We start from the raw sequence: 23441 nt of genomic DNA on the forward strand, positions 1-23441 counted from the left end.
TAGAGAGGAAGTGCTGAAACCAACGGGCGGAAGTGAGAGGTGTGTTTCTGGTGCTGAGGGAGGACAAGGGCTGTGAATAGGAGACAGAGCTGAGAGAGGGCTGGGGGTCCAAATTATGCTACTAATAATAATAATACCGTTATATTAGTACTAATAACATATATATGTAGTTGTGATTGTAATGAGTCGAAAGTGTAATATTTCTACTGACCTCAATAAAATACCAATAATAATAATAATCACCAATTTATAGTCATATAAGCTATATACTTCTAATTAATGTCAGTGATATTAATAGGTATGATATAATTGGTTTAACTCCAGCTGCATGCTTTACAGCGCGTCCAATCACAGGTGTGACAGAGCCCTTCTAGAGCAACCAATCAGATCGCAGACATCAATGTGTTTGGGTATTATTGGAGAGGAGTGGATGGCAGGATGGGCAACAGCCCAACTCTAGTTCCTATGTCAACACTTTTATTTTCTCACGTTGCAGAGAGTGAAGAATGGTCAGCCCCACCCACGAGGAGCCTTTCCTGGAGTCACCGCTGAGGAGGAGTCATATGAAGGAGAGGATACTGAACCTCACCCTTGAGATCATCTACCTGCTGACCGGAGAGGTGAGGAGGATTCTGGGAGGTCACATGACGTCACTCTTATCTCTATTAATAAAAACCAGACCTGAAAGGAGAGGTGAGGAGGATTCTGGGAGGTCACATGACATCACTCTTATCTCTATTAATGAATACAGACCTGACCGGAGAGGTGAGGAGGATTCTGGGAAGTCACATGACATCTCTCTTACCTCTATTAATAAAACACAGACCTGACCGGAGAGGTGAGGAGGATTCTGGGAGGTCACATGACATCACTCTTACCTCTATTAATAAAACACAGACCTGACCGGAGAGTTGAGGAGGATTCTGGAAGGGTCACACTCGGGGTTAACCAGCACTGGAGCTTGTTATGTTAACATAGCCTGTGGTTGAAGAAATTATAAATTGTTATGGGTATTTGATACCATTTTTTACTAGGATTATGGACCTGTAAAGAAAAGGCATGTCCTTTGACATCCAACTACTCTCCTTATGGGTTGGAAGGATGGGGAAGGAAAGAGACAACTATTTTGGATTCTCCACCATCCTCCTTAACACCTGAGACAGACAACGAGAAGAAGATTCTAGAAGTCGCCCAGAAGATCATTGAGCTGCTGACGGGAGCGGTGAATGGTGCCAGGATTTCTGGGACATTTTCCAGTAACAGACAAGGGATGTGTCTCGATGGTGACTGTATCATTGTGTGTGTCAGGTTCCTATAAGATGTCAGGATGTCACTGTCTACTTCTCCATGGAGGAGTGGGAGTATATAGAAGGACACAAGGATCTCTACAAGGACGTCATGATGCAGAACCGGCTGCCCCTCACATCACCGGGTAAGAGGAGACTTTCATTTCTTGTAAAGGAGAGAAGAGTATTGAGGATCCACCTAGCTGCACACATCCTCTTATATAAAGACATAGAAACAATGTATTCAGTCAGTGTGTGTGTTTCTTACAGATGGATCCAGTAATGGGAACCCACCAGAGAGATGTTCCTGTCCTCTGTATTCCCGGGACTCTACACAGGAACATCAGGAGATCCCTCAGGAGGATCAGGTAGGATTTTTTATGTTCCACCGGAATGCAACAATCTTGTCTCTTTGACTCATGTCTTGGATATGAGTTTTGGGTATTTCCGACCAGTTTTGCGTGTCCCAGCTTCCCCTGTGATTTCACACAGAAATATCATGAAATCCCTCAGGTGGATGAAATCCAGAATCTTGGTAAATCCTAAATTTGGTGTCCACCATATGACTTTAAATGTCTTGATCTTCTAATGTGTTATGCTTTTATTGAATCTCTATTCGTAAATCAGAAACATGGTCTAGTATGTTTTATTCACAGTGTTGAGTGTCTTTTTTAGGAACAAAATTTGATTAATATAAAAGTTGAAGAGAAGAAGGAAGCAGAAGAATATGTGATGAATGATGGTCCATGTAAGGAGGAGGAAGTTCCTCCAGAGATCAGCACAGGTGAGTAATAAACACTAAATCCAGAGAAGAGTCCCAGATTTTCTTTGTTTGGAGGACAGTAATTATTAAATGTTTGGTTCTATAGCAGTGGTTCTCAACCTGTGGAACCTCAAGACTCACATTTGTCCTTGGTCATTAAGTCATGACACTAAAATAATTTAATTTCCGAACCATTATAATTGATACCACAAAACAATGTATGCAGTGTTCTACAATGTGTATGCACTTTATAAACAGTAAACAAATGTCTTCCTTCCAAAATGGATAGTGCGGTAATCACAGCGCTAGTGAAATTGAAAGTGCTGTTGAGGGAAAAACCCAATAAATAAAACAATAGTTGAAACATAGAAAATTAATTACAAATAATGGGAAAATTGGGGATGCTTCTTGCTCTTGTTAAGTGCCTCAAAGTCTGGGGTGAGTATGGGGTAGGGGCATTAGAGAGGCCTGGGGAGGCGCTTGCCCCGCGGCCCAGTCCACCCTTGGTTGTGACCCATTACTTGAGAAACACTGTTGTCATTAGGTTTGTTTGTTGGGAATTATTAGCTTTTATGCCAAGGCTAATGTGTAGTCCAGTAGCAGATGATGTTTGCTGATAATATTTAACAACATGCAGTATGTTACAGATCAGAATACAGAAATAATGTCTTTACGTTGACTTTATGTGACTTTATGTGTCTTTATGTGACTTTAGAATTATTTCCTACAGATGAATCCAAAATGAATTCAGGTGAATTGTTTCCTACAGTTTCCTACATGATTCCTCAGAGAGATGTCCATGTCCTCTGTATTCCCAGTTATCCACACAAGAACATCATGAGATACCTCAGGAGTTTCAGGTAAATGATACTGAGGGTCTTACCTGGCAAGAAGTAGTATTGTTCTGTATCCCCTCCAATCGCAGTGTGTTTAAATTCTGGGTTGTTTTGTTTTTTTTTAGAGTAATGGCCTGATAATTGTCAAGGTTGAAGATCCATATGTGAGGGATGATGAGCCATGTAAGGAGGAGGACATCCCTTCGGAGATCAGCACAGGTGAGGAATAAACACTAAATCCAGAGAAGAGTCCCAGATCCTTCTTGTTCAGTCACTACAACCATCTGTTCTCCCCCCTCCTCTCTCAGTAGACAGTAATGGGGGGACAGTATGTGCCCAGTGGGGCAGTCAGGAGCCATCAGCCTCTATTTGACTCCGGCTATGAGCCATGTAAGGAGGAGGAGATCCCTCCAGAAAACAGCCCAGGTGAGGAATAAACACTAAATCCAGAAAAGAGTTCCAGATCCTCCTTGTTCAGTCACTACAACAATCTCTTCTTCTCCCCCCTCCTCTGTTAGTAGACAGTAATGGGGGGATAGTATGTGCCCAGTGGGGGAGTCAGAAGCCATCAGCCTTGTTTAGACGCTGGCTCTCCTAAAAGGATCCAGTCTTAGGAAACAGCTGTATTATGGCAATAGGCAGCAGGTACGATAGTAGACCAGAAGAGCATCATGTGGCTAGGGTATGGTATCAGTATATGATAGTCTACATATCACATCTATATGAGCTGTTGGACATTTCATTCCAAAACCATGCTCAATAATATGGAGTTGGCTAAAACAGCCTCCACTCTTCTGGAAAGACTATCCATAAGAATTGTCTGTGGGCATTTTGGGTTATTTATTTTTTTAACTAAAAAGATAGATGAATACATTTTGACCAATATTTATGAAGAAAGATTATTTATTTGTAAAATTTTATAAGAAAAACACTTTTTTCTCAAAATGTTTGGACTTTTTCATTTATATAGCAAAAAAAATAAAAATCCCAGTGGTGAATAAATACCACCAGAATAATGTTTTATCTGTCTCAAAAAAATGCTAAAATATTCATACGGGTACAGTGTTGCATGACCGTGCAATTGTCATTCAAAGTCTGATAGCGCTGAAAGCTGAAAATTGGCCTGGACAGGAAGGGGGTGAAAGTGTCCGGACTGGAAGTAGTTAAAGAAGACATGGGTGAGCAGGCAAAAGACATTTCCTTTATTTCTTATGGGATTCGTATTTTGTAACTGTAGGTCATAACAGAATGGCCCAATCATAAAACAAATCATGGCAAAAAGTAAACCAATGAAATGCCCCCCCCGTTCAAAAGTCTGCATCCCCTCAGTTCTTAATACTGCGTATTGCCCCCTTTAGGATCAATGACAGCGGGCAGTCTTCTGTAATAGTCGTCTATGAGGCCCCGAATTCTTCCAGGTCATGCAAAGTCTTTCGTCGTCTTGCATGAACCGCACATTTGAGAATTCCCCAGAATGGCTTGATGTAATTAAGGTCAGGAGACTGCGATGGCCACTCCATAACCTGCACCTTTTTCTGCTGTAACTAGTGGAGGATCAACTTGGCTTTGTGCTTAGGGTCATTGTCGTGCTGGAAAGTTCAAGAGTGTGCCATGTACAGCTTTCGTGCAGAAGAATGCAAATTGTCTGCCAGTATTTTCTGATAACATGCTGCATTCATCTTGCCACCATTTTCACAATGGTCCCTGTGCCTTTAGAGCTCACACACCCTCAAAACATCAGTGAGCCACCACCATACTTCACAGTGGCGATTCTTGTCGCTATAGGATTTGTTGACTCCTCTCCAAACATAGCGGTTATAGTTGTGACCATAAAACTCTATTTTAGTCTCCTCACTCCAGATTACACTGCGCCAGAAGCTTTGAGGAGTGTCAAGTTGTTGTCGGGCATATTGTAACCAGGCTTTTTTGTGGTATCGGTGCAGTAAAGGCTTCTTTCTGGCAACTCAACCATGCAGCTCATTTTTGTTCAAGTATCCTTGTATTGTGCTCCCTAAAACAACCATGCAGTCTTTTTCCAGAGCAACCTGTATTTCTCTTGAGGTTACCTGTTGGTTTTTCTTTGTATCTCGAACAATTCATCTGGCAGTTGTGGCTGCAATCTTTCTTGGTTTACCTGACCTTGTCTTGGTATCAAGAGATACCCGAATTTCCCACTTCTTAATAAGTGATTGAACAGTACTGATTGGCATATTAAAGGCTTTGCATTTCTTTTTTATCCTTTTCCATCTTTATAAAGTTCCAGTACCTTGTTACGCAGGTCTTTTCACAGTTCTTTTCTGCACCCCATGGATCAGTATCTAGCCTGCTCAGTGCATCCATGTGAGAGATAACAAACTCATTAACTAGTTATGCACAGACACTAATTGCAATTTAACCACTTGCCGCTTGACGGCCGGGCGAACCTCTCATCCCTCCAGGAGGGCGTCATATGACGTCCTTCCCAGATTGCGCTTTGCACGTACCTGCAGGGCCCCGCTGTGGCAAGATCTGTCACCGGCCTCGTTGCCCGTACCATGTGACCTGCTGTGACCAATCACAGCAGGTCACATGACAGTTGTATACAATGGATGGCTTCATTTCATGCCATCCATTGTATACAAGTGTGTCTAGCTGTGAATAGTCACAGCGATCACATGTACAGGCTGGGCCAATCACAGCCCATCTGTGTCATGTGATTAGCCATGGCCAATCACAGCTAATCACAACAAAAACAACCTGAATAAATCGATTTAATTCAGTTAAATGCTATAGCAAAGACATTCTTTGCTATAAGCAATCAAATTGTGTAAAAAAAAAAAATACTGATCACTTCCCCAAAGTAGTACAATGTTACTATGGTAACATTATACTACTTTGGTCATAGTGTAATATGAAAAAAAAAACCTTAAAAAAAGAGAAAAAAAAATTGAAAACAATTATCTATTTTAAAAAGAACCACTCCCCTGGACAGCCAATAGGAAGTGTCCATGTGATATGGACACCTGAAGAAGGACCTTACCTCCTCTGAGCAGAAGAGGAGGAAAAACTCGGGACTGGAGTGTGACATGACTGCAGATTTAGGTAAGTAAAAAAGGGATTTCGTTTTTTCTAATGCCAGCAGTCAGTTAGAGGGGGGTGTGGGCTTGGGGGAACCCAGTGATCAGCTTCAAGCTCCATTTTTTTATTTCCTCCAGATGGGCGATACAAAAGGTACAAAACAAAGCCAAGTGCCGTTATCCCTCCAGATGGTGCAATGAAAGGGCATGACATCACAGCAGGTTCCTTAGAAGTAAACCTCATTGCAACAGGCCTCCACCCCACATTTCCCGGTCCCCATCTTCCTGCTGCTCGCAGGGGGCATCCCCCCAACGTCCACCAACCTCCCACCTACCATATGACTCCTGGAGTTTTTAGGAAGTTCCAGTGCCCAGACTGCGACAATTGTTTTTCCTCAAGAACCAAAGTCATCTTGCATCGTACAACCCACACCGGCGAGAAGCCATATTCCTGCACCGAGTGTGGGAAGAACTTCGCTCAGAAGTCCCACCTCGTGAGCCACCAAATGGTTCACACCGGGGAGAAGCCCTATTTCTGCCCCACCAGCGGAAAATGTTTCAGCCGCCAAGCTCACCTCGTCGACCACCAATGGATTCACGCGGGCGTGCAGCCATACTCTTGCCCTGAGTGTGGAAAGTCTTTCTCTTCCTAGTCGAACTTGTTGAGGCACCAACACATCCACTCGGGGAAGAAGCCCTACTCCTGCTCCGAGTGTGGGAAATGCTTCATGGGCCACTCGAACCTGGTGAGACACTGGAGGACTCATTCGGGGCCTGTTTTACCAGCAAGGCGCACCTGGAGCGCCACGAGCGCAATCACACAGGTGAGAAGCCTTATTCCTGTTCTGATTGCGGCAAATGCTTCGCCCACAAGCCAAATTTTATCCTGCACCAGCAGATCCATGCCAACGAGAAGCCCTTTTCATGTCCCGAGTGCGGGAAGGGATTTGCCAAGAAGTCGAACTTCATGATGCACCAGAGGGTCCACAATAGCCAGAAACCGTTCTCCTGCACCGAATGCAGGAAGTCTTTTCCATGGCGATCGTCCCTAGTTTGTCACAGGAAATCGCACGGTGTGAACAAGATGACTCAATGACAGGAGGGTGGAGATGCAGATCTGATCTTGCAACCTTCCTTGCAAACAGAGAGCAAAGGGTTCCTGCTCCTTTTAATAACGGATTATTGCCAGCAATCCTGGACCCTGTTCTTCTGCCGATTGGAGATTCATATCATAATATTCGATCATTAAATATTCGATAATGTAATTCCACTTGAACAAAAAAAACCAGGTCAGTTATGGGGGGATAATGAATATGTCAATCCAACATTTCATATTCCTGCTATGTGCTTGCTGTACCATGTACTTGTATAGAAAAAGTCTCATGTCTCCAGTATGACATCCCTGGTGTTCCTGCCAGCCTATTAGAAACTGACCACACTAGGCATGAGAACACAGCGTGGTCAGTTTTCTGTCTGTGCTGGGAACTCAGCCTGCTCTCCTCCAATAATCAGACATGTCCTCACATGCCCCCACCCAGCCATTCACTTGAAAGATCGTCCTGCTGCTCTTTCTCCTCCCTCAGCTGCCTATGCTCCTTATTAACCTGAGAACAGAGGAAATATGATCACTTATTAAAAAAAAAGGGGAAGGGAGGGTATTTATAACGGTTTTTTTTTATATCTATACATAAATGTTTTGCCTTTCATTTGTATTTTAAACTAAATGGGTTGTTTTACAAGGTGAAGGTTCACATATACTATTTTCAAATATCATTGCACATTCTTACCTACTTCTGGTCTGTAGCTATTGAAACAGGTCATTGCAGTAACTTCCTCATAATGATTGTGGGGGAAGGATGGTGATCTACCCGCTAAACTCCCAGCTGGTCTTGGTATTGCCACACCAACCTTAAAGTGTTACTAAACCCAGGACCCTGCACTCACTATATCCGCTCTCCCTGGACCCTGCACTCACTATATCCGGTCTCCCCGGACCCTGCATTCACTATATCCGGTCTCCCCGGACCCTGCATTCACTATATCCGCTCTCCCCGGACCCCGCATTCACTATATCCGCTCTCCCCCGACCCCGCATTCACTATATCCGCTCTCCCTGGACCCTGCATTCACTATATCCACTCTCCCCGGACCCTGCATTCACTATATCCTGTCTCCCTGGACCCCGCATTCACTATATCCTGTCTCCCTGGACCCCGCATTCACTATATCTGCTCTCCCTGGACCCCGCATTCACTATATCCGCTCTCCCTGGACCCCGCATTCACTATATCCTGTCTCCCCGGACCCCGCATTCACTATATTTGGTCTCCCCGGACCCTGCATTCACTATATCCGCTCTCCCCGGACCCTGCATTCACTATATCCGCTCTCCCCGGACCCTGCATTCACTATATCCACTCTCTCCGGACCCTGCATTCACTATATCCGCTCTCCCAGGGCCCTGCATTCATTATATCCGCTCTCCCCGGACCCTGCAATCACTATATTTGCTCTCCCAGGACCCTGCAATCACTATATTTGCTCTCCCCGGACCCTGCATTCACTATATCCGCTCTCCCCGGACCCTGCATTCACTATATCCGCTCTCCCAGGGCCCTGCATTCATTATATCCGCTCTCCCCGGACCCTGTAATCACTATATCCGCTCTCTCCGGACCCTACAATCACTATATCCGCTCTCTCTGGTCCCTGCATTCACTATATCCGCTCTCCCAGGATCCTGCATTCACTATATCCGCTCTGAATAAAAGGTGAATATATTGGTGCCCAAGGAAAGGGTATTAATGGAATATTATCTAATCTACAAGCTGCAAACTCCACCCTAAATGGTATAGTGTGTAACAAAGAACAAAAAATATCATCTGCGCTAGTGAGTAAAACAAAATAAATACCCCAAATAAACAGATGTGAATCTAAACATAAATAAATACAACAAAAATAAATATAAAATAAAAATAAATATAAATAAATAAGTGTCTCAAAAAATGTCCAAGGATAATGTGTAAAAATCTTTAAAGTCCAAAAAAGGAAGGAAATTCTAACAGTCCACCACCAGAAAAACTAAATAAACTCACCAGAGCTAAATGATAAATCAGCATAAGACGCTAATTGCTCTGGGAGCAATGATCGGCAGGATGATAAGCCAATAGTAGATTGATCTCCAGGGGGTGATGTTCAGCAGAAGCCAACTCCAAATCAACCAAATTGAAGGAAGCAATAATCTGTACTGAAAAGTACCACTAAGGAAATCCACTTCTCCCAGACACCACCTTATTCATATCCAAAGGGTATTAGGCTAGACACTCGGAAAAGAACAATAACAACTTCATAGTGCAGTACCTTAAAACAACTTCATTTATTATGCACTCGATGCACTTAACTCAAAAGGTGTCCCAGCCAACACCAGCGTTATCAGCATGTAAAATACACAATGACGAACCCAGCCACTGGGCACATGCGCAGTAGATTGCTTGGAAACGTAATGACGTCACATCAATCAAACCCCGCCCGAGTCTGGGAGAAGTGGATTTCCTTATTGGTACTTTTCAATACAGATTATTGCTTCCTTCATTTTCCTAAGAGGTCAGTGAGGGCTTGCTTTAAAGCATATATACTGCTTGTTCAAAATATGTACAGTAACTAGATGAATGTCCATAGCCCTGGCAAATTCTACTTTAAAATAAACCTTGCTTTGACTTCTTTAAGTATGAATTACTCCACAACCTGCAGCTATAGAGGTCAGTGAGGGTTTGCTTTAAAGCGTATCTACTGCTTGTTCAAAATATGTAACTATATGAATGTCCATAGCCCTGGCAAAGTTCTACTTTAAAGTAAATATTGCTTTGACCTCTTTAAGTATGAATTGCTCCACAACCTCCAGCTAGAGAGGTCAGTGAGGGCTAACTTTAAAGGGTATATACTGCTTGTTTAATCTGTTGGCACCGGCATATATGCAGCTGCTGCTCCAGTGGGCCAAGTGGCCGCATGTATGCAGCACTGGTGAAATAATTTGCACACTTCCAGCAGGTAAGCAATGGGAGCCTTCCGACCATGTGACCACTGTAACAGCCAATCACAGTGGTCACATGGGTCAAATGCCCGTCTCTACCTCCCAGAGTTTAGAACTCTTAAAGGGCTGGGAGGTGGTTGGCGCCAAGGGGTTGAAATTTGCAACTACTGACTATTTCACTGTCCATAACCTGGGCACAGTTCTACTTTAAAGGAAACCTTGCCTTGCCCTCTTTGAAGATGAATTACTCTGCAGCCTGCAACTACAGAGGTCACTGAGGGCTGGCTTTAGTGTGGAATCACACATGTGCGGTGCAAATTGAAGCTCCATTTTCACAGCAAATTGAGAAAGTAGTTGTTCAGTGGTTCAGGTCAGGTTTAGATCAGGGTCAGGTTGAAATCAGGGTCAGGTCAGGTTGAGATCAGGGTCAGGTCAGGATGAGATCAGGGTCAGGCCAGGTTGAGATCAGGGTCAGGCCAGGTTGAGATCAGGGTCAGGCCAGGTTGAGATCAGGGTCAGGCCAGGTTTAGATCAGGGTCAGGTCAGGTTTACATCAGGATCAGGAGATAAAACAGGCCTGAAATCATGTTCACAAACTCATGACATTCAGAAGCTGTTGCCATAGAACTCAATGAGCCTGTAATCCGCACCGAAACCTTACCGCTCAAAAATTGGACAGGACTCTTTTTTTCAATTTGCACTGAATCCGCACTGCCAGTGCACCAGACGTTTCTGAACAGGCACCATAGGAAGCACTGTTATTTCACATGCCATGTGGATTGGATGCTGTTTAAACCTCATCCAATCCTCATATGTGAACTGGCTCTTAAAGCGCACAGTGGGGAAAATAATTATTTGTTGCCCTGCAGATTTGCCCAATTACAAAGAAATGAAGGGTCTAAAATTTTTATCATAGGTGATAAAGATAGAGACAGAATATCAACCATTAATCCAGAAGAAACACATGATACAAATGTTATAAACTGAGTTGCAGTTCAGTGAGTAAAATCAGTATTTGGTCCCCAAGCAAAACACGACTTAGTACTTGGTGGAGAACCCTTGTTGGCAATCACAGAGGTAAGACGTGTTTTGTAGTTGGTTGCCAGGTTTGCACACATCTCAGGAGGGATTTTGGTCCACTCTTCTTTACAGATCTTCTTTAAATCCTTATGGTTTCTTGGCTGTTGCTTGGCAACTCAAAGTTTATTTATTTATTTATTACAGGTACCTATTTAGAGCCGTCAATTTACACAGCACTTTACGTGTATATACATATCGTACATTCACATCAGTCCCTAACCCTCAAGGAGCGGACAATCTAAGGTTCAGTTCCCTCCATACATTTGCAATAAGATTAAGGTCTGGAGACTGGCTAGGCCACTCCATGGCCTTAATGTGCTTCTTCTTGAGCCGCTCCTATGTTGCCTTGACGGTATGTTTTGAGTCATTGTCATGCTGGAACACCCATCCATGACCCATCTTTAGTGTTCTGGAAGAAGGTTCTAATCGAAGATTTTACAATGCATGGCCTCGTCCATTGGCCCCTCAGTGCGGCAAAGTTGGCCTGTACCTTTAGCAGAGAAACAGCCCCAAAGCATGATGATGGTGTTCTTAGGGTCACAGTCAGCATTTTTTTTCCTCCAAACACTGTGAGTCTAGTTAATGACAAAGAGCTCAATTTTGGTCTCATCTGAAAACAGAACTTTCTCCCAATCCTTCTCTGAATCATTTAGATGTTGATTGGCAAACTTCAGATGGGCCTGAACATGTTCCTTCTTGAGGAGGGGGACCTTCTGGGCACTGCAGGATTTCAATCCAGGGCATTGTATTGTGTTAACAATGGTTTGTTTGGTGACTGTGGTCCCAACTGCCTTGAGATCATTCACAAGCTCCTCCCGTGTAGTTCTGGGCTGATCCCTCACTTTTCTCATGATCATCCTTACCCCATGAGATGACATCTTGTGTGGAGCTCCAGGCCGAGGGCGATTGATGGTTATTTTGTATTTCTTCCATTTGCGAATAATCGCTCCAACAGTTGTCTCATTCTCACCAAGCTTCTTGCTGATGGTCTTGTAGCCCATTCCAGCCTTGTGCAGGTCTACAGTCTTGTTCCTGACAACCTTTGACAGCTCTTTAGTCTTGCCCATAGTGGTGGTGAGGTTTGAATGGAAGAAAGAGATTCTGTGGACAGGTGTATTTTATACACATAATGAGTTGTCGTTGGAAGCACCTTCCTAAATTGACAGGACTAATCTGTGTACCACATGAGCACATAGCCAGTCTGTAGGAGCCAGAATTATTGTTGGTTGGTCGGGGATCAAATACTTATTTTACTCACTGAACTGCAACTCACTTTATAACATTTGTATTGTGTTTTTTCTGGATTTTTATTGATATTCTGTCTCTATCATTTAAAATACGCCTATGATAAAAATTATAGACCCTTCATTTCTTTGTAAGTGGGCAAACTTACCAAATCTGCAGGGGATCAAATAATTATTTTGACCACTGTATATAATGCTTGTTCAAAATATGTAAGTATATGAATGTCCTTAGCCTGGCCACAATTATACTTTAGAGTGAACCTTGCTTTGCCCTCTTTGAGGATGTATTACTCTACAGCCTGCAGCTACAGAGATCAGTGAGGACTGGCTTTAAAGCGTATCTACTGCTTGTTCAAAATTTGCAACTACTATATATGACTGTTCATAGCCTGGGCACAGTTCTACTTTAAAGTGACTCTGTTTGTGTCTCTTTATAGTTCCCCACTCCCCAGCAGCATTTGTCCTTCTTATTTTCACGTTCCCTGCATACAACTTTAGCTCTCAAGTGCAAGAGAAGTGGCCCTATATAGACTATGAGTCATTCAAGTGGTGGCTTGCAGGGGCTGTGGGACGCTTCCCATGTGACAGCACTGGTGCTTGGCCTGGCACTATAGAGGATGTGATCCTCCATAAGTACCAGGCATTTCATTTTATTTTTTTGCTCTTGGCAGCATAAGAGAGATGGAGGAGCAAAAGTAGAAGTGAGAATATGCTGCTGTTGAGGGGGAGGTAAGCACAGAGTTAGAGCTTACCCTCTGTAGAAGAGGAAAGATGGTTTTGCTAGAAAGTTTGGGGGAGGTTAGTTGGAACTAATGAATTAGGAGGATATTGAAGTATATCAAGCTGGTCAGAATATTGGCCCTTCATGCTGTAGTCCTGTTTCTCCGACCAATTTCTCTCAAGAGGCCTGCAAGAGCTGCAAGGCTGGTCCTAGCACCACCTTCTTCTAGGCCAAGAGCAAGTCCTGCCATCTGCAGATCTGAAGATAGATGTTCCATCCCCGGCCATGTCGTCTCTGGCAGTGGCTACATCACTGAGCTGCACCATGATGACCATTACTCTCAGCAGAATTGAATAAAGCAGGGCGCCTTTTTCTATTTTGTGCGCAGGCATTTTTAAATTTTTAGCACGATTGCTGAGCTACAAAATATATACATTTACCCATTTTTGGGGTACAGCTTGAAGCCTGACAGGTTTGCTTTAGAGGGGAATTGCAATAAATAGTTGATTTGATCTAAAAATGGCCACAACCTAACCCTTCTTAAAAGGAAATCCAGCTTTCCCTCACTTCTTGTTCTGTCTGATCCCTGGTGAAAGATGGTGAACAATCGCCCAAATGGGGACACAGACTGCTACCAAAAGTTGAAGCTCTAACCCTTCTCCACTCTATCCAAAAGTTAAACAAACATTGTCTTGAGCAATGCTTTTATTAGTTTTATTTGATTTTTTTTTTTATTTATTCATATTGTGCTGATCTTTGTTATGCAGAGAACACTGAACCAACCTCATTAGTCTCCGCCACTGAGGAACTAACACCCCAATGTACCCATCACAGGGATACAAATAAATCCTCCACAAACATGGGGAAAACATATGCAGGCAGTGTTCATGGTGGATGCAGAGAATTCATTACTTGCATCAGGTCATGGACGCTTGCAAAATTTTCATCTTGAGAGATACCAGAAAGCTTCTTCTGAACCTTTCCTCAAAAAAAAAAAAGTATGGGTATGGCTTCACAGCACACTTTCCTGGGGCCCCATTCAGCTTCAAAAATAAGTACACTCTGAACACATCTTAGCTCCTTTAATATCAATAATCCAAAATCTCCTATATTATACCCAGAAGAAACAACAAGCTTTGCAAATATTCCATTTTACATTTCCCATGTTGTTCTCTGAAACGTCCACTGAAAACCTCACTCAGCCTGCCAGTTCCCTTTATTTTTCCTTTCCACAATGGAGCGCCCAGATCTTTAATTCAGAAATGGGTTTAAGGCCACAAGGAAGTCCTAACAAAAGTTGGTGGTTACGGAAGAAAAATCCTCTTTCAGACCTTTACAAGTCGGCTCTGCTGTGTTCTGCCACCAAGCAGTTTGCCTGAAAAATGTCTCCCTCTTTAGGAGCGCCATGAACTTTCTGGTGTTTAAGCAGAGATGTCCTCCAGGTAAAACATTTTCCACACTCAACGCATGAATACAGACTGTCCCCGCTGTGGCTTTTCTGATGGTACTCCAGGGAAGACTGCGATAAAAATCCTTTTCCACACTCTGAGCATGCAACCAACTGGCGATTGGCGTGAATCCTCAGGTGGTTGACAAGCTGAGACTTCTGTGTGAAGAGCTTCCCGCAGTCGGAGCAGGAAAATGGCTTCTCGCCTGAGTGTATCCTCCGGTGCCGGAAGAGGTTGGCCTTGTGTGAAAAGTGCTTGCCACAGTCGGGGCAAGTGACGAGGTGCTGGTCGGTGTGCACCTTCCGGTGCTCGGCCAGAGACGACCTATCTGCAAAGGTCTTCTGGCACTCAAGGCAGGCATATGGCTTCTCCCCCAAGTGCCTCCTCTGGTGGTCAACCAGACGTGACTTCTGGACAAAGGATTTCTCACACTCCGAGCAGGAGAAGGGCTTCTCCCCAGTGTGGATGGTCCTATGCTGGTCAAGGTGAGACTTTTGGGCGAAGCTCCTACCGCATTCAAAGCATGGGTAGGGCTTCTCATCTGTGTGAGTCCTTTCGTGTTTAATGAGCAGGGCTTTCTGTGTGAATGATTTCCCGCATTCGGAGCAAGAAAAAGGCTTCTCTCCTGTGTGAGTCCTCTGGTGAGTGACGAGGGTTGACTTGGCCACAAAGCACTTGCCGCACTCCACACAGGAGTATGGTTTCTCCCGCATGAACATGTGCTGGTGTTTCATCAGCGACAGTTTCTGGCGGAAGTGTTTGCCACAGTCTGAACAGGCATATGGCTTCTCCCCACGGTGCATCCTCTGGTGCTGGAGCAGCGTGGATTTCTGGGTGAAGCTCTTGCCACATTCAAGGCACGGATACGGCTTCTCCCCGGTGTGGACCACTTGATGCTTGACTAGCGACGACTTCAAAGTGAAACACCTTCCGCATTCCGGACAGGCAAAGGGCTTCTCCCCCGAATGCATCCGCTGGTGTTGGACGAGGCTTGACTTTTGGGTAAACCATTTTCCACAATCGGGGCACAAAACCGGCTTCCTGATCCTCCGCTTTCCCTGGCGAGAAACAAATATTTTCTTGGTAAGACTTTTCCCACTTGCAGTGGAAACTGAAAGAAACTTTTTATCCTAGATTAGACAAATCCAAATCAAGGTATACCTCCAGCCATCTCAGAGCAAGGAAGACCAAGAACACCCCTCAGACTTTTTCTTGTATCGGTGGCTCCTTTTGGGGAGATTTTTTTCTCACTTCCTATCCCAGTGAAAACACTGTCACCTGAATAGGAAGTAAGAGGAAATCCCCCACAGCCACAACTATGGCCTCTGTAGCATAGGAGAAGGCTAAAGCCCATGATTTTCCTCTTCAATGGTAACTAACCAAGCTGTTAAAACACATATTTCGAGAATTGGACTGAAGGAACCACCCTGATGAATGAGGAAAGTTAAAACCCCTGAAACATATTGGATTGTTACCTTTGGACTTCTAAAATGAAATAAACAGTCAGCAATAAAACCCTGTTGAGGGTTCTAATCATTCCTCAAAAAATTGGCCTGAAAAAACACCTCAGGGTATATACAATATAAGAAAAATGTGCAGAGCTATTCATCTTGTGAAACTGCATGTGCATTCATTCAGTACAAATGAATTGAATATTACTAGTATATTTTCTTTCCAGATCAAACGTTATTCGTTCATACAAAATAGAGAGAATCAGGAAAATGCCACATTTTGGCCACTAGTTGGAGCTGACGATCATAGTAAATAATTATTGAGTTCCTATAATTATCAGCTCCATCTAGTGGCCATAATGTGGTATCTTCCTCATTCACTCTATTCTTTATGAATGAATAATATTGGATCTGGAGAGAAAACAGTCTCGTAGCATTCGATATTCACTCAGAACAAATGTGCATGAGGTTTCACAAGATGAACAGCTCTTTTTTATGAAAACACCTCTTAACCCCTTGGCGCCAGCCCTTTAAGGGGTTTATGACTCCAAGAAGTTGGCAGAGTTTAGAGTGATGTGACTGCTGTGATTGGCTGTTGGAAAGCTCCCGACCACAAGCAGCGTTTGGGACCTTTCCATGAGGACCCGGCAAACGTGCTGGGAGAGCGCAAGGTGCATGCTCTTGGCACATTTTGTTTACATTGGTTAAGCAACTATGCGGCCCCTCGGTACCAAGGCCCAGCCGCTGAGAGGCCGCATATTTGCGGCTTTCCAGACAGCAGAGCAGGTGAGATGGACAGGCATTCAGAAAGTGATACTGCCGCCATCTGCTTTTTATCACCCCTCAACCACCAATGTAAACTAAGTCTTAGAATTGGTAATTTTGCCTAAGCAGTAACCTGTAAAATTGACTTGAGGGTGCCTAGGCACTCCTGTACCTACAGCCTTTCAGCTGTATATCTGCAATGTCTAAGGCACTGCTGCCTCTAGATATTTGGAGTGAGATTTGGTGACACCACTACTGTGCTGCTCACTGTTCTCCTTGCTGGAGGTTCCGATTTGAGGAAGCAAAGCCCTGCCACGATGGCCACCTCCACACAGTGCACTGCAAGGCATGGTATTGAGGGAAAAAATCAGCTGCAGGAAGACTACAGGCATTACTCGTGACTAGTCTGTTGCCATCTGCTTGCCTCCAAGTTCAGTCCAACCTTGAGGTAATTTGTATAGCAAGCAGGAGATCTATTGACTACGTACCAGTTGTACATTTTCTGTAAGTGGGTCCCCCTCTGGAAAATCTGCCCCAATGTAATCATCCTCTACCTCGCCGTCTGAAGAACGTTCCTCCGTGTTTCTCCTGCTGTCTTGTCCATCTGGAGAAGCTGAGAAACAAAGGGGACAATCAAATATTCAATATCTTAAAAATTACATTTTTTTCACCACCAAATCAAATATGGTCTGATGGATCCTGACTCCTTCACTGGGCACATACTGTCTCCGCATTACTGTCTACTGGGTTAGTAATCGATGTACATTCACAGCTTCCCCCTATCTAGATCTCTGATCTGTATAGGTCTGTAGAGATTTTCAATTAGAGAGAGAAGGTTAGAATGCAAACCTCCTCTGAAAAACCCAGAGTGCTCTTCGAGTCCAGGGTCAGGGCTGCACCTTTATCATCAAGGAGGATCTGGGACTCTTCTCTGGATTTAGTGTTTATTCCTCACCTGTGCTGATCTCTGGAGGGATCTCCTTCTCCTTCCATGGATCATCACCCCTCACATATGGATCTTCTTCATCTTCTTTAACTTCAACTTTAACAGTAACCAGATTTTCACCCTGGAAATCACAAAATACAATCCACCAAGTATATTATGACAAAATTTGCTTTTTTAGATCTGGGAATGTTGTGCAATTCTCTTAAAGTCAAATTGCGCCATTCTAGGGAATTTATAGCAGTCTCCACCCTCCCAACCCAATTTCTATCATTCCACTCCTCTCCCCCTCGCAAAATGAAAGTATGGGAATACAAAATATATACTGTAATTCTGGAAGGATCTGGGTGTCAATGTTATTGTGGGGGAGATGAAGGTTCTGGATGGGGCTAGGTGTCAAAGTGGGGGATGCAGGTTCTGGATGGGGCTAGGTGTCATTGTGGGGGATGAAGGTTCTGGATGGGGCTAGGTGTCATTGTGGGGGATGAAGGTTTTGGATGGGGCTAGGTGTCATTGTGGGGGACAAAGGTTCTGGATGGGGATAGGTGTCATTGTGGGGGGGAATCAAGGTTCTGGATGGGGCTAGGTGTCATTGTGGGGGATGAAGGTTCTGGATGGGGCTAGGTGTCATTGTGGGGGATGAAGGTTTTGGATGGGGCTAGGTGTCATTGTGGGGGAACAAAGGTTCTGGATGGGGCTAGGTATCTTTGTGGGGGAATGAAGGTTGAGTACATATAAGCCTGTGATCCGCACATGCTCTTTGCACTTGTGTCTTGTGTCTTTGTCTTGCTACAGCTCTGTGTATACGCTCGTGACTCTTCTGGTTTCTGACTCGGCTTGTGACTAAGACCATTCTCTGTGTTTTCCTTCGATCTGACCTTCCGTTGCTGAACCCGGCCCGTGACCTGTGATTCTCTGTCTACTGTTCTGTACTGTTTTGTCCCGTTGTTGTCGACCCGGCTTTCCTGACTACGCTATTGTCATTCTCACCAGCTACACGCCATTGGCGGCGGCCATTACCGCAGCCGGGATGTCTCGGGGGCCGCGACCTGGTTCCTGGCTGCGTCAAGTCCATCCCCACCATCAGGGGCCCTGGTGAAGGGCAGCCTGGGACTTAGACTCTGCGCCCTGAGGGACTTCGGTCTGTTGGTGGTGGTTGTCGTCAGCCAGTGCGTTACCCTGCCACTAGGCCTACCTGTCCGTTCCACAGCCCTGCCCTGACAAAAGGGTGAAGATTCTGGATGGATATAGGAGTCATTGTGGGGGGATTAAGGTTCTGGATGGGGCTAGGAGTCATTGTGGGGGATGAAGATTCTGGATGGGGCTAGGTGTCATTGTGGGGGATGAAGATTCTGGATGGGGCTAGGTGTCATTGTAGGAGGATGAAGGTTCTGGATGGGGCTAGGTGTCATTGTGGGGGGATGAAGGTTCTGGATGGGGCTAGGTGTCATTGTGGGGGATGAAGATTCTGGATGGGGCTAGGTGTCATTGTAGGAGGATGAAGGTTCTGGATGGGGCTAGGTGTCATTGTAGGAGGATGAAGGTTCTGGATGGGGCTAGGTGTCATTGTGGGGGGATGAAGGTTCTGGATGGGGCTAGGTGTCATTGTGGGGGAATGAAGGTTTTGGATGGAGCTAGGTTTCATTGTGGGGGATGTAGGTTCTGGGTAGGGCTAGGTTTTATTGTGAGGGATGTAGGTTCTGGGTGGGGCTAGGTGTCATTGTGGGGGGGAATCAAGGTTCTGGATGGGGCTAGGTGTCATTGTTGGGGGATGAAGGTTCTGGATGGGGCTAGGTGTCACTTTGGGGAGGGGGTGAAGATTCTGGATGGGGATAGGAGTCTCTTTGGGGGGATGAAGGTTCTGGATAGGGATAGGAGTCACTGTGGGGGGGATTAAGGTTCTGAATGGGGTTAGATGTCATCGTAGGGGAGGAGGGTGAATGGGGGTTAGGGGACTGTGCAGCAGACTTGGGGCTCTGTAGGAATGCGATTTCTCGAGGGAGCAGCTGTGTAGGATGGGGTCTCTGGAGAGGGCTAGGGGTCTCCCAAGGAGGCTAGGAGTTTTGCAGGGACAATGTGGGAGATTGGAGCTCACTGTGGGGCACTGTGGGGTTGTTGGGGGTACTATACATGGCTGGGAGCTCTACAGCAAGCTAAGAGGCACTGTGGAAGGTTGGCAGGCATTGTGGGGACAAAGGGTTCTTGCGTGGCCTGGAGGTATTATGAGAGGTTGAGGGCACTGTGTCCTGTATGTGAGGTTGGGTGCCACTATGGGAGCTAAGAGACACTGTATGAGGTTAGGGAATCTGTCCCGGTGGTTGAGAACCCTTGTCCTACTACACATGCACCACATCATCTGACTCTTCCTGTTTTTGCAGCCAAATTCCGATGACAAGCCACAGGGTATGTGCCTCATCGGGGGCCAGCTGCAACAGCCCAGAAAAGACAGTTGGCTACCTTATGACCTTACAGAACATGGCGGTGCTGCAGCGGTGCGGTGGATCCCTGATGAGCACAGCTGGATCACTGGACACACAAGTATGTTTTTTGTAGATAACCCATCAAAAAAGGCAAGGGAGGAGCACGGGGGGAGTTTCTCTTTAAAGTGTACATCAGGTCACTCATCTTCTGACTTTCTGTTGTAGGCTGGCAACACACAGAATTTTTGTAGACTTAGCGGTGTCAGCCCTGCCCACTGTCTTTTGCTGCCACTCAATCACATCCACTTGCAGTCCACTAACAAAAAGGCTAATCGTTGTGTAGTCCCTGCAGTACTGGGACAAGGTCATCTAGAGCCCAGGGCAAAGATGAGTGAGAGGTTCATTGTTGGGGTTTACATACATTTTAAATTACCTTTAGTCCCACCTACCCGATCTTCCTGAGGGATCTCCTGATGTTCCTGTGTGGAGTTCCAGGAATCCAGAGGACGGGGACATCTCTCTGGTGGGTTCCCATTACTGGATCCATCTGTAGGAATCACATGTAATTGTAAACATTTTTGTGAAATTTCCCTCTGAAACCAAAGACAGGTAAAGTCATTATGAACACCTCTAGTTGACCTATCTTTAGATATACATCCCCATATTAGGTACATATATGCCAAGTGGTGTGTCACTGTAACCCTTCCAGGTATTTATTACCTGTCAATGACTTCTACCCCTGACATCTGCTTTTTTTTTTTCAGGGTCACCATCTACTTTCTGGACAGAAGTGCTGTCTCAGAAATGACACAAATATGCATATACTGGGTTCTGTAGTTCTTGGCTGTGTTCACAAATGCCTAACACAGATCAGCCCCCTGCTGCAGCTTCATAAGATGTGACTTGCTACAGACATACAATGTACAGTCTGAGTGATCACCGTGGGAAGGAAGACGGAAGAAATGCCTCCTCCTGCCTGAAGCACACTGATGACATAATCTTGGTGCTTTTGTTGCTGTCCATGTCCACAATGGAGAAGTTTCTCATTGCTTACCTTTCCTAGGATACCCAGTCACCAGGATAGAAAATGACTAAAAGTCTCCCTAGTGGGGGACACACAGAAATGTTAAAAACCTGACAGATGTTCTGACCTTTCATCAATACTAAAAAATGTCCAGAGTTGGATTTAACACTGACTTGGGGGACATAGCCTACCTTCTGGCTGACTCTTTTAGGGTACCTTATGGTATGCCCTACCATCCAAACTCTGTATTACCAGAATAGCCACAAAGAGAATGTAAAGTACTTAGTGAAATATTGCACAAGGTTAGTCCATATTTACTATTTTCAGCCAGCAGGAGGGGCTGTAGGCCCTTTTTGTTACATAGAAAGGTCCTAGTCCACTGAGAAAAGAACAGTCCAGGTGACTGCAGAAGCATGCTTGAGGGGAGCGGGGTAATGAAATAAAATTCAATGAGGTCTGATCTCTAAAATGTTATTCTAGCCGAAGTCTGAATCTTTCTTTTCACATAAAAGAAAAAAGATCCAGCTTACATAATGTGTCTCCATCAGAGTACCTCTTAGTTCAGCTGCTCCCATCAGAGTACCCCCTATATCAGGTGTCCCCATCAGAGTACCCCCTATATCAGGTGTCCCCATCAGAGTACTCCCATAAGTCAGGAGTCCCCATCAGAGTACCCCCTATATCAGGTGTCCCCAACAGAGTACTCCCATAAGTCAGGAGTCCCCATCAGAGTACCCCCTATATCAGGTGTCCCCAACAGAGTACCCCCTATATCAGGTGTCCCCATCAGAGTACCCCCTATATCAGGTGTCCTCATCAGAGTACCTCCTATATCAGGTGTCCCCATCAGAGTACTCCCATAAGTCAGGAGTCCCCATCAGAGTACTAACTTATATCAGGTGTCCCCATACATTAGGTGTTACCATATATGAGGTTCCCTCATCAGTGCGCCATCATGTCAGGTATCCCCATCAGAGTGCCCCCTTACATCAGGTGTCCCCATCAGTGTGCCCACATATATCAGATTCCCCCATCATAGTGCTCCCATATATCAGCTGCTAAAATCACAGTGCTCCCTTACATCAGGTATTTCCATCAGAGTACCCAGTTATATCAGGTGTCCCCATCAGTGTGCCCACATATATCAGATTCCTCCATTATAGTGCTCCCATATATCATCTGCCAAAATCACAGTGTCCCCTTACATCAGGTATCCTCATCAGAGTACTCCCTTACATCAGGTGTACGCATCAGTGTGCCTATATATATCAGATTCCCCCATCATAGTGCTCCCATATATCAGCTGCTAAAATCACAGTGCCCCCTTATATCAGTGCCCCCTTATATCAGGTATCCCCATCAAAGAACCCCGGACATCAGGTGTCCCCATCAGTGTGCCCACATATATCAGATTTCCCCATCATAGTGCTCCCATATATCATCTGCCAAAATCACAGTGCCCCCTTCCTTACATGAGGTATTCCCATCAGAGTACCCCCTTACATCAGGTATCCCCATCAGAGTACCCCCTTACATCAGGTGTCCCCATCAGAGTACCCCCTTACGTCAGATGTCCTCATCAGGGTGCCCACATATATCAGATTCCCCCATCATAGTGCTCCCATATATCAGCTGCCAAAATAACAGTGCCCCCTTACATGAGGTATCCCCATCAGAGTACCCCCTTACATCAGGTGTCCCCATCAGAGTACCCCCTTAAATCAGGTGTCCCCATCAGGGTGCCCACATATATCACATTCCCCCATCATAGTGCTCCCATATGTCAGCTGCCAAAATCACAGTGCCCCCTTACATCAGGTATCCCCATCAGAGTACCCCCTTACATCAGGTGTCCCCATCAGAGTACCCCCTTACGTCAGATGTCCCCATCAGGGTGCCCACATATATCACATTCCCCCATCATAGTGCTCCCATATGTCAGCTGCTAAAATCACAGTGCCCCCTTACATTAGGTATCCCCATCAGAGTTCCCCCTTATATCAGGTGTCCCCATACATTAGATTCCCCTATCAGAGTATCACTACAGACCAGTAGTAGAGCAGAGCCAGGTGGGGCAGGAGCTTGAGGAGAAGTGTGCTGTGGGGGCACACATGTGACATCATTGGTTGCTATGATGCCGGCAATCCTAACAACTAATGACTGCAGTTTAGTGAGGATTCAACACAGCAGAGTGATGGGCTAATGGTCCGGACTAGGCTGTCCAGATCCAGACCTCGATCCACCATTTACCGAAGGCTGCAGTAGAGGGTACTGGCATCATGGAGGTACCAGAGACACAACAGGAGTCACTAGATGACACAGGATACTCTGGGGTGCACTGGAGGCAGAGGCATTACAAACACTGACAGCTGAG

At 45.2% G+C, this 23441-nt stretch overlaps 2 protein-coding genes across 5 annotated transcripts in view; one reads left to right on the top strand and one right to left on the bottom strand.

Moving 5' to 3' along the window:
* LOC149466215 (uncharacterized) overlaps positions 1-23441 on the bottom strand; it is a 475763-nt gene that overhangs the window by 248619 nt on the left and 203703 nt on the right. The window contains exon 9 of the mRNA XM_089672715.1: positions 15006-15147. Within this exon, the coding sequence (XP_089528841.1) occupies positions 15006-15147 (142 nt within the window). The remainder of the gene's footprint in view (positions 1-15005; positions 15148-23441) is intronic.
* On the top strand, positions 53-21541 carry LOC149466222 (uncharacterized). 4 transcript variants are annotated; one of them, XM_089672683.1, is made up of 9 exons: positions 53-410; positions 497-620; positions 1035-1432; positions 1557-1654; positions 1962-2070; positions 2780-2909; positions 3011-3104; positions 20002-20161; positions 20808-21541. In XM_089672683.1, exons 3-7 carry the CDS (start codon positions 1348-1350, stop codon positions 3021-3023), a joined length of 435 nt encoding a protein of 144 aa, XP_089528809.1. In that variant the 5' UTR covers positions 53-410; positions 497-620; positions 1035-1347; the 3' UTR covers positions 3024-3104; positions 20002-20161; positions 20808-21541. The 4 variants fall into 4 exon arrangements, with proteins under 4 accessions (XP_089528809.1, XP_089528807.1, XP_089528808.1 ...); XM_089672681.1 differs by having other exon boundaries at positions 53-620; XM_089672682.1 differs by lacking the exons at positions 20002-20161; positions 20808-21541 and adding an exon at positions 6080-6661 and having other exon boundaries at positions 53-620.

The sequence above is a fragment of the Staurois parvus genome, unplaced genomic scaffold (assembly GCF_062004578.1).
Source record: "Staurois parvus isolate SC_StPar_1 unplaced genomic scaffold, SC_StPar_1.0 ptg000132l, whole genome shotgun sequence".
Taxonomy (NCBI): domain Eukaryota; kingdom Metazoa; phylum Chordata; class Amphibia; order Anura; family Ranidae; genus Staurois; species Staurois parvus.